The sequence below is a fragment of the Arachis duranensis genome, chromosome 5 (genome assembly GCF_000817695.3).
Source record: "Arachis duranensis cultivar V14167 chromosome 5, aradu.V14167.gnm2.J7QH, whole genome shotgun sequence".
Lineage (NCBI taxonomy): Eukaryota > Viridiplantae > Streptophyta > Magnoliopsida > Fabales > Fabaceae > Arachis > Arachis duranensis.
Genome location: NC_029776.3, coordinates 101,873,093 through 101,884,778, shown reverse-complemented (window position 1 = coordinate 101,884,778; position 11,686 = coordinate 101,873,093). Strand labels below are relative to the sequence as shown.

At 31.6% G+C, this 11,686-nt stretch overlaps 1 protein-coding gene across 1 annotated transcript in view; it reads left to right on the top strand.

Moving 5' to 3' along the window:
• Positions 1-10,770: 10,770 nt before the first annotated feature.
• LOC107491287 (AP2/ERF and B3 domain-containing transcription factor RAV1) overlaps positions 10,771-11,686 on the top strand; it is a 1,485-nt gene continuing 569 nt past the window's right edge. Inside the window, exon 1 of the mRNA XM_052262421.1 lies at positions 10,771-11,685. Within this exon, the coding sequence (XP_052118381.1) occupies positions 10,885-11,685 (801 nt within the window). The 5' untranslated portion in view covers positions 10,771-10,884. The remainder of the gene's footprint in view (position 11,686) is intronic.

Below are 11,686 nucleotides of genomic sequence, written 5' to 3'. Positions count from 1 at the left end.
TTTCTCTCTTCTGGTCTTTTCTTCCTCTGACTCACTAGTATCTGATACCTTTTAGAATTAACTAACATGCAACTAGCAGGAACTTAGAATAAATACTCTTGTGCTTTCTTATGTAAAGAAATAGATTTTGTTGAAAAAATTCAGCTAAAATCAAACACTCTCTTGTTCATATGTAACATAAACTCTAGAGAATTTATTCCTATGCTTCAAACTTTTTCATATTCAAGCAAAATAAAACAATAATTAGAAAAAATAGAACATCAGCCAACAATGACTCTTTGCATTATGAAAATTAAGTGATCATTGTTTCCACACAAAAAATAATAAAGTAGTTTTAAAACTATAGTTAATTTAGATTTTATCGATATCATCATTGTATTTATATTTGTCTTTGTTTATACTTGACTATGTGCAAACGAAGAAATTAGAGTGCAACCTGACTCACGCTGAGATCTTGATACATCTCCATACCAAAAAGGAGAACAAGATTTTGTGAATGGATGAGTAATCTGAGCATTTACATGTGAATCTCGATTTTCTTATACTACTTATTTTAAATAATATTCATTTCAACTATGACAACTAAATCTCTCTTTTTATTACATAGAATAAGTATACAAAAACCTTCAAGACTCGGACTTAGAATTCCCAATAGAATACACATGAAGGCAACGGATTGAACAGTGCTACTGTGGTGAATCCTAATACAATTTGGTTGGGGACATTCAGACAACCATACAAGAACTATACTTATGGGTCTTCTAGTGTAGTGGTGTCAATTGAGCCCAAGACTCTAGGGCTAGTCCTATACCCTTCAAAATAATTTCATCCCACAGGCCCAAAAATTACAAAAACACATTTTGTAAGCCCTGACCCTAATTAAGCTCCCCCTAAAATTAAAACAGGGCTAGCCCTAAAAGTCCGAATATCAAATTGGTGACCTCCTCCTCCTTTAAACCCTAACGAGTGACGATAAAACTTGCGCTGAAATCTACTAAAGACGAATTCGGTGTACTCCTCTTTCTTAACACGGTGCTTCTCTTCCTCACTGACGTCGTGACATGGTGTTCCTCTTCCTCCCTGACGTCATGACACGGTGCTCCTTCTCCTCCCACGGTGCTCTTTTCCTCCCTGATGCCGTGACACAGTGCTCCTCTTGCTCCTCCTCTTCCCTGAAGCAGTGCTCTTCCTCCTCCCTAACCCCATGATGTGGTGCTTGTCCTCCTATCACCGATTCAGCTTGTTTCTACTTTAAAGAGTGTGTTTCTGCTTTAGAGCCTCAAAGATGACTTTCTTCTTTTTCTTCTAGAGTTTCTGCCTTTATAATTTGCTTATTTCTACTTGATTTCAAAATGGGGCTTCTCAAAATAGGATTTTCAAAATAAATCAAATCGATTTAATTGATTCATTCATTTTTATCTATTTTATCAATTATTTATAGTTTAATTATTTTATGTGAAAACAATCTGCTTGATTAATCTTAATGGTGTCTGACTATTTAAATTCAGTTTAATTATGTTCTTTTTAACTTGATTCTTGTTGAGTGCTTGATTAATCTTAATGGTGCTTGATTAATCATATTTTTCTTTCTCTTACGTGATTTGGGTCATTAAGTTTTGCATCCCTTTGTGATCTCTTGAATCTGCAACTTCTATTCCATACAATCTAAAGTAGCAGGAAAAAAATTATGTATTTGTGTTAGTTATCAACAACTGCATATGTGTCTCTATTTCTTTGTTTTTCATTTTTAATTTTGAAATCCATTTTTGGCTGTTTTCGAAATCACTTTTTTACCAACCAAAATCAAGAAACAAACACTTCTTGTCTCATTTTAATAACCTAAATGAGGCAACTTGAGATCATTTTAAATTTTAAAATCTTTATGTTTTCTGCCAATCAACCTTTTAGCATCTACAAAATAGTAAAATGTCTTGTGATATTTTCATATTTTCTATAATGAATCAAACTAATATACTATATTAAATGAATGTAGTTCCTAGATCGATTCCTAAACTCTTATATTTTTTGCCATTCTTCAATTCTCCTTCTCAAAAGCAGTGTATAAATAAAATATGAATATGAATATGCTAAATAAACTCTTTATTATGTAGTACTATACTTGCAATGTGTTCTTACCAAACTTATCCATTGATGTAAAAGTTTATTATTCTTTAAAGCTTAACAATTAATATCCTTTGGAACAAGTGTCAACTTTTGTGCTATAAAGGAATTGAAGTTTGGACCTAAATTTTTCTTTAGCAATCTAAACAAGTCTTTTGTCTATCATCTGCAATAATTAATAATATTAGTTAGAAATGTATTTGTGTTAGTTATTACTTGATTTGTTGAATTTTCGTTGATCAAGCTAAAATTCGAGCTATAATGCTAGTTGTATGTAGGTCTAGTTAATCTCCACCAAGTTTGAAGACAGTCTAATTAGTATATGTGTAGCTAAAAGGGCTAGTGTAGTAGAACCGTAGCAATTGCATATGCATATTTAGATAAGATGAATAATGTTGTTGTTGTTGTTGTAGAATTTCAATACACATTATTTGGATATGAGTAGAAAATTTATAAACATGGATAATGAGATTATTTCTGAAACTTTTATTTAAGTTTCTGATAGTGTTGATTCTTGCGAAAAATTTAATATTTGGAGGTTTTTTAAGAATATTGAAAAGACAGAGATGGTGTTGAAATAGGTGCATACAACTTTTGTAATCATAAATAACAAATTGAGAAAAATTCGGAAACTAAGAATAGTTACGGAACTTCTCATCTGAGTCATCATATAATTTCTTGTAAATCCATACCCCTCAGTATTAGATTCGATGATGATATAGAAGGTCTTCTAACTAAAATTGACTAGAATGTTCATCAGAGAAAAATTCGCTCAGGCTATAGTAAAACATGATCTTGTATTTAGCTTTGTTGAGTATGTGGGTATTAGAGATTGGATTAATTACATTAGTCCAATTATTCTAATGCTTTCTAGAAACACTTTAGTATCAGATCTTAAAATGATTTACTCAACAAAGAAAGAAAAATTGAAGAAGAAAATGTCTAGGATATCTAATAGAATTTATTTGACATATGATGTATGGACAACATTTATCACTAAAAGATATATTTGTCTGATAACTCATTTTGTTGATGAGAATTGGTGACTAGTGAGTAAGATTTTGAATTTTTTGTCAAATGATTCCTCCCCATACTAGGACAGATCTGAAAGCAATCTTATTTAACTCTTTGAAGCAATGAAGAATTGATAAAAAAGTATTCTCTATTACTTTAGATAATGCTTCTACAAATGACAACATATAAAATATCTTAAAAATTCATCTACGTAAGCAGAATATAGTTTGCTTTGTAATGGAGAACATTTTTATATACATTGCTTTGCTTATATTTTAAATTTGACTGTGCAAGAAGGATTAAAGGTGGCTGTTAAAACTTTATTTAAAATCAGAGAGAGTGTGAAATATGTGAAAGCTTCATATGGGAGAATGGTGAAATTTAAAGATTGTGTGCAGCAAGCAGAAATTGAAGAAGGTGTTGGTCTAAAATCAGATGTTCCAACTTAATGGAACTCTACATATATGATGTTGGAAAGTGCACTTAGATTTGAAAAAGCGTTTGGCATCCTTAGTGTTGTAGATGGAGCTTATAAACATTGTTTGACAAATGAAGAATAGAGCTTAGCAAAAAAAAATTATGTGAATTTTTAGAGCCATTTTATGAAACTACAAACCTCATTTCGGGTTCATCATATCCAACACCAAATTTGTATTTTATGCAAGTTTAGAAAATTGAATGCCTTTTGGAAGACAATCAAATTTGTAATAATGATGTTATTATGAACATGACTTTGAGAATGAAGGTGAAGTTTGATAAATATTGGAAGGATTATAACACCATCTTGGCTTTTGAGACAATTCTTGATCGTCGATTAAAGTTAAAGTTCTTGAGGTTTTGTTACAAAAAACTAGATCCTTCAACCTTTGAATTGAAGGCAAATGAAGTATTGGAGAACTTTAAAAGATTGTATGAAAAGTATATGAATACTTTTAGTGGTTCAACAATTTCTCAAAGTAATAACTAATCTCCTAAGTCACCTGAAGAAGGAAGGCTTACAAAGAAGAGCGAAATGTGATAAAAGTATTTAATGCTAGTATAGTATTATTTTTCTCCTATTATGTTTATTCGTTACTTAAATGATCTTTATACTACATCTTTTAGGAGTTTCGAGAATTTGACTATGAAACCCAAACTTTCACGGATAAAGATGAATTAGAGATTTATCTAAAAGAATGTTTGATTCACACCAATGAAAATGATTTGAAGTATGATGTGTTGAATTTTTAGAAGACTAATGAGGATAGATTTTTCATTCTGTCAGTTATGGTCAGAGATGTTTTAAGTATTCTCATCACTACAGTAACATCTGAGTCTGCATTTAGTATTAGTGGACGTCTTTTAACAAAATATAAAAGTTCCACTCTTCATGAGCATGTCCAAATGTTTATTTGCACAAAGAGTTGGTTACGTGAATTTGTTCCAAATTATGATGGTAAAGATTTGTATTTTTTTTAAATAACGTTTTAAATTGAGTTTCTAATTAATTTTTAATTGGTTGATTTTAGATGATGACATTGGTGAAATTTGTGAAGAAGAAGTGTCAACAGAGTCGATGCATCTCCCTTAATATTCATGATTTTAGATGATAAATTTTTGTGTAAATTTTATTTTAATTTTCTACTAGAGACATTATTGATGGTGGATACTAAAGAGAAGGGTGATGAGATAGTGAATGTCATGTTTGATTTCTTGATGTATATAGTTAAAAGTTGGATTTAATATGAACAATACACATTATTTGATATTTATTTTTTAACTTCTTTATTTTCTACACATAAAAAATGACAAAGGGATAGAAGAAGTCAATGACTTTTAATAAGTTTTATATGTGTTGTTGAGATTTAAAAAAAAAAGAGGATTAGGTGGCCCGCGTGTTAGCTCGTAAGGGTTTTTGGTCCGTGAAGGCTTTTTGGCCCTTTGAGCTTTTGAAAATTTGACCCTATTAGCTATAGGGCCTTTTGTCCTTTTGACCCTATAAAGTAGGGCCAAGCATATTGACACCACTACTCTAGTGGCATCCTTCGAAGCTACAAGTCATTTCTGTTTTTTCTGGAAATCATTGCCGAGTTGTGTGAGTGGATTACAGCCTCACACATAGTTTGGCCGATTGAGATCGGCCATACCACGAATCTGAAGATCGTATCTATGACTTGCTCACTCGCCTTGATGAGTGTGAATTGATGTTTGTGGAGGATAGATAAGTCATTGCAGCAGCTCGTATAGAGATTCTAAGGGATTGAGAGGAGATTCACAATATGAGAGAGGATATGGTCGTATACGACAAGTAGATGCGAGCCGGACCGAACTTTACAGTCGGCCGTCATCCATACCAATACCACCGATGCTGCAAGCTAAGGGATCAAGATAGGTAGGAGGATGATGTTGATGACAGTGTGGACCTATAAGATATCTTAGCTTATTTGTTGGTGCATCGTTTTTTTCATCGATCCCACTAGGAAACTAACTAGAAATGTAGCCAACTAGAACCAATTAGTTTAAAAACAAGTCCCTTACGAAAAAAGAATAACTCCTTACTAGCCTAATTTTTTGAATTTCAAATTAAAAATTAAAGAAAATTGACTGAATTAGCTTATATTATAGTTGGTTCCTTAAAATTTTCTTTTTTCCTTTCACATTTTTTTTATTTTGTACATTTAACTTGGAATTTTGAGTTTTTTGTTTGTACTATTGACTTTTTATTTATTTGTTTAATAAAAATAATAAATACTAGACTTTTTTTAGATTTATGTAATTGTGATTTAGAAATAAATTTAGAAATATGTTTTGTTCTTGTACAGATTGATTAGGTATAGCTCGTCCTCGACAGTTAACTCCGAGCTTCTTATTTGGGAAGAGGAATATCTTGGTGCGAAGAAATCAAAGGGAGAGAGTACCTGCAAAAGGCACTCCGATATTTCAGCCAGTCAAAAATGTATATTCAAGTGTCTATATCCAATAAAAATGTCTTACTTTCCTTATATGTAAGGCGAGGTCTTTACCGTTACATTTTCGAAGTAATTTGCAATAAAAAAGAACAATATCGTATTTGGATTATAATATTCATTTTGATATAGATAAGGTCAAGTTATAACGTACGAAGCTACATTATAATGTTTGACCGACTTATAACAGCTATATCATAGCCCCCAAGTTTGGTCTGGTAGAATTTCGACAAAGCAGGTTAAGCTTTTTAAAGGATGAGTTATAACTCGGTGGGTTTTATGGGTATGGAGCTCCCAGTTTAACATACTTTATTAAATTTGGAATTAAAGGAAGTCAATAATTTAAAAGTAAATGAATAAAGAATGAGAGAGAAAACTGATTACATCATTAAATAGATTATTTTACCTTTTCCATTTACCAGTGTTACCTAGACCGTTTGTGTGATGGTGTGCAACGACTGAAATTTCATGGTGGAACCCAACCGGCGCCTTTAACTTGCATGATATTTTAATTTTGGAATCCAAATAGTTTTCATGATTTTCACTCCCCTCTATCAAAACGTGTTGGAAAGAGTATTGAGAAAGATAGAAATAAAAGGGGTAAGTACTTCCTGTCGTTTGGTTTATTATATTGTATTTTTTTCTTCTTCTCTTTCTTTCTGTTCGAAATAGAGATAGAAAATAAAAAGGAGAAAGAGAGACAATCGTTAGTAGAAGATGGTACATATGATGGGTGAACAAGGATGTGAAGGTACGAGGGTCTTTGTTTGTGGATAAGAAAAGTGTGAGTGAGATATATGTGTTGAAGATTGTGAGGGCAAGTTCTAAAATTTGTATTTAAGTTATTTTTTTTACAAAAAATATGTGAATTTTTTATTGGTGAATTGGTGACCATTGTCAGTAATAATGTGTATAGGAAAACTAAATTTACATATGATATACTTTTAAACAAAAGAGATCATTTGTTGAAATAGATGTTATCTTAACCAATGGTTAAGTTTCAATCCATTTTAAAAAATAATTGATAGCAACTATTAAAAATTTCACTTCACCAAGGATATTTTCTTTTAAAAATTATTATTTATTATTGTTGGATTTTACATGAAATTTATCCGATAATAATAATTTTTATTTATTTTAAATATAAATAATTGTCGAAACATTACCGTCAAATTTATTGTTAAAAAATATATCAATGGTAATAATTGTGCGAATTAGTCAAATAACCTTTTTTGCCGGATAAATCTAATGATAATAAATTTTTGTTGTCAAAGATTTTTTTTAATGGATTAATAAGTTCGACTGTAAAATAATTTTTTGTTAAATTTTTATTTTAATTCTGACAATAAATTTGACGATTTCAAGTGTATTTTTTTTAGTATTAAATGTTTTTATAAAATGGTCACTATTACGGCATTATTTACCATAATTTAGTTTCTTATATAAATATTTATTATTGAAATAAACTAATAGTAGGGATCAAAATTAACATTTTAAAGTTTTTAAGACAAACAAAATATGTCATATTTTATGTTTAGAGAATGAAAATTTGCTGAAGTTTTTATTTTATTTTATTTTTAATTTTCAAATTAATGTTTTGTTTTATTTGATGTGGGAAGAAGATTCTTATGTGAACCTGGGCAATAGGACAAAGTGGAACTTGGCAACGGCGAATGAGCTGAGGCCAAGTGGGGACAAATGAACAATGGTGATAATTTCTTGTTGGATGCGAGGGTGTCTATTCTTCCTCCCTTCAATGCCTCTCCCATGCCCTCTCATAAAATCTCAGCCCCACAACCCATCCAAGTGGAAGATGATCCCCACCCCCCTCTTGCCCTTTTCACTTAATTTTATGTTTATCTATATTCTCCATATTTAAAGCGTCAAAAGATTATAGAGAAGATTTTGATCATGCACCAGTATTGATAAGATATATCTTTTTGATTTAGTGAGGGAAAATAAAGAAGTCAGTTTTAATTGAATATTTATAGAGAGAGACAAAGAGATAGAGACCCATATATGATATATGTATAATTATATGTACAATGATAATAAAGTCAAAGAAGTGTATAAAGCCTGAAAGACGACTATATATACGTTTAACAATTTATATTTAAATTTTATGAGGCTTGATAAAATAAGAAGAAATATTATAATTTCCGATTTATATTAAGGTCCGCAAACATTTTGATATATATTATACAATATTTATGTTCTGTATGTCAAGTGTTAATATATAACGCATAAGATATTGTAGTATATAACATGCATATAAAGCGAAAATTCTAATAAAAATAACCTTAGAATAAATAATTAGCAAATAAAAATAAAATATATTTTAAATAGATTAAATGTTATATTTATTTTATTATTGAATTCGGTTGAATATATACTTAGTATTTTAATTTTCATTTTTATATCAATTTTTTTTTACTAAATACACAATCATATTTAATAACTTTATAGATATAAAACTATATGTTTATTAATATTTTGATATTTATCTTAAATGATTAGATAAAATTTTTCTTTCATGAAATAATAGTGGTCTTTTGTTATATAAAGTTATTCATCATGCATTTTAACATATATAAAAGGTCATCATAGAAACTTAGGCAATACTTTAACTAAACCAAATGGCGAACTAATGTATAATATTATTAACTTACGCTATATCATCTCTAATATATATATATGACATTCCTAGTGCACTTTTAACACAATTATATAAAAACAAAATATTAAACCCACCTAAACAGGTAAATGGATCTTGAATAAACTTTGTGATACTCACTTAAATCCGAGNTTATATTATTATATCTAAATATAAGTTATAAATAAAAAAAATTTATATAAAATATTTAAGTATAATTCTTTTTAAATAAAATATTTTTTTATAAGTTCATCCAATCAAATTTTAAGTTATTTGATATCCGCTTTGGCACTTAGGCAGAAAATCTTTTGAAGGTTTATTATATTTTAGACAAGCAGTTATGTTACACGATCGAGTTTATTTTCTAATCACGTCTAATTAAATTGATTTGATAATTTACTAATTCAACGCAGAATTCCTAACACAAACTGAGAATTTCACTCTTGCATCCTCTCAATCTCGTGATTTTTTTTTGTATCTTTTTCCTCATTAGTCACTTTCTTAGTTTATACTTTGCTATACACAGAAATCCTAGTTGAATAACATCACAGAAGGTAACTCGAAATTTCTTGAATTTCACTTTAATAAATATAGGATTTTACTTTCATTTCTGTGTTTCTTTGATTTTGAATGCATATATGTTTCAAAATATTCTAGGTTTTGTTCTATTTTATAATTTTTGTTTGATGTAGAATTTGTTTAAAATAAAAGATTTATTATGTTTGATTTCGGTTCAGAATGTAATAATAATATTTGGGAGTGAAACTAATTAACTCCTCTTTGCATGTATCAATTTCAAAGTACATCAAAATCTCTCTCTTTGGCAACGAGAAGAAGAAGATAAAAGAAAACTAGAAGCTTGCAGAATCATAAACATGCATGCAACATCAATATATTCTGAAATGTAACTTGTAAATGGTATGAATATAAATATACAACACTTCTCAAAAATCAAAGTGTTAAATACAAACTTCAAGCCTTCTCAGTAATCCAACGATTTTACAATTAATAAGAAAAGAACTAGGCAAAATGAGATAAAAGAAACTAGATCTTGCAGAAAGATAAATCGCAAAAATGTAAAGAAAATAAAAGATGAGCGGAAGAAAATCTACAGAAAACTAATTTAGGACGAACTCAGGAAATTTTTGATATATGAGTTTATATAAATGTGTTTCTAATTAGAATTTTCAATCTTTTACTCTTTTGTTGAAGCTCTTATTTATAGACATACTTAACTAAATAAGCGCAATAATAATATTTTATAGGTATAAAAATTATTCATTACTATTCACATTTTTTTATTTATTAAATAGGTTGTATCCAAATATTATTTAATAATGATGAAAATCGATAGGGCTACGTGTGTTAAGATGATTAATAATTTTTCCTTAAATAAATCAAAGTCAGTGAAATAATGTCCTTATTATGGATGTGTGCTTGAATATCAGATCTTATAGTTAAATTGATGCAAAAATGTCTCATTAAATTTAATTTATGATATACAAAAGTGAGATGGAATAGACCATGCCGAGGGGCTTTGCATGATAGAAGGGTGCAGCAAAGTTCAGGGGGGATGAACTTCACTAAATCAAGGTCCACCCTCTCATGTGAATCTCATCAACTTGGTATTACGTGGGTCCTACCTAACATACAGAGCCCACAACTCACACATACAATACAACATCAATAACAATAACAACAGAGGATATAGACCCACCCCTTCTCCTTCTCCTTCTGCTTCTCCCTTCTTCTTTTTTTTAATTTTTACCCCTTTCATTACTTTCTTCCCATCCCTTCAAGTCCCCACCCTTTTTCTCACACCATGAATCTTCCTAGTTCCTTACCTTCTATCCCCATCTGAGTTGACCCACCACACCATACCCAAATCCACATTATTATTATTAATTTAACAAAAATCAAGCCATTAGTTATCACCTCATCATTTATAATCCCTCCCAACTAAGTATATTTCCTTTTCAATTTATATAATAAAATAACACATTCATTAGTACACCTTCCTTCTATATATATTCCTTCCCTATTCCAACACAAACACAACTCTTTCTGCTACTTCTTAGTCAACAAACCAAACCAAACACAAAAAAAAAAAAAAACTTCTTTCCCTTCTCTCCTCTCTAATTAAAGAGAAAAATGGATGCAACAAGTTCCGTAGATGAAAGCACCACGTGCACAAATGACTCGCTTTCCATAACCCTAACCCCGGCGACACCCGCGTCGCCATTCACCGCCACATCGAAGAAGCTGTCACCGCCGCCACCAAACAGCTTATGTCGTGTCGGCAGCGGTGCCAGCACAATCGTGGATCCGGACGTCGGTGGCGGCGTCACCGAAGTGGAGTCACGAAAACTCCCTTCCTCCAAGTATAAAGGTGTGGTTCCCCAACCAAACGGACGTTGGGGCGCTCAGATTTACGAGAAGCATCAACGCGTTTGGTTGGGGACCTTTAACGAGGAGGACGAGGCCGCTAGAGCCTATGACATCGCAGCACAACGGTTTCGTGGCAAGGATGCCGTCACCAACTTCAAGCCCCTCGGCAGTGTTGTGTCCAACAACACCGCGGTCGAGGACGAGGATTTCGAGAGCGAGTTTCTCAACTCGCATTCAAAATCCGAGATCGTGGACATGCTGAGAAAACACACGTACAATGACGAGCTGGAGCAGAGCAAGCGGAGCCGCGGCCTCATAGGGCGGCGGCTCAACCGAGCTGCGGGTAACGGAGGTTCCGCGGGGATGATGTCTTCATCCGGCGCGTGTGGAGGGAAGGCGCGTGAGCAGTTGTTCGAGAAGGCCGTTACGCCAAGTGACGTGGGAAAACTGAATCGGTTAGTTATACCAAAACAACACGCGGAGAAACACTTTCCCTTACAAAACGGTTGCGGCGGAGCTGGCGGCGGAGTAGTTACGGCGGCGAAGGGCGTTTTGCTGAACTTCG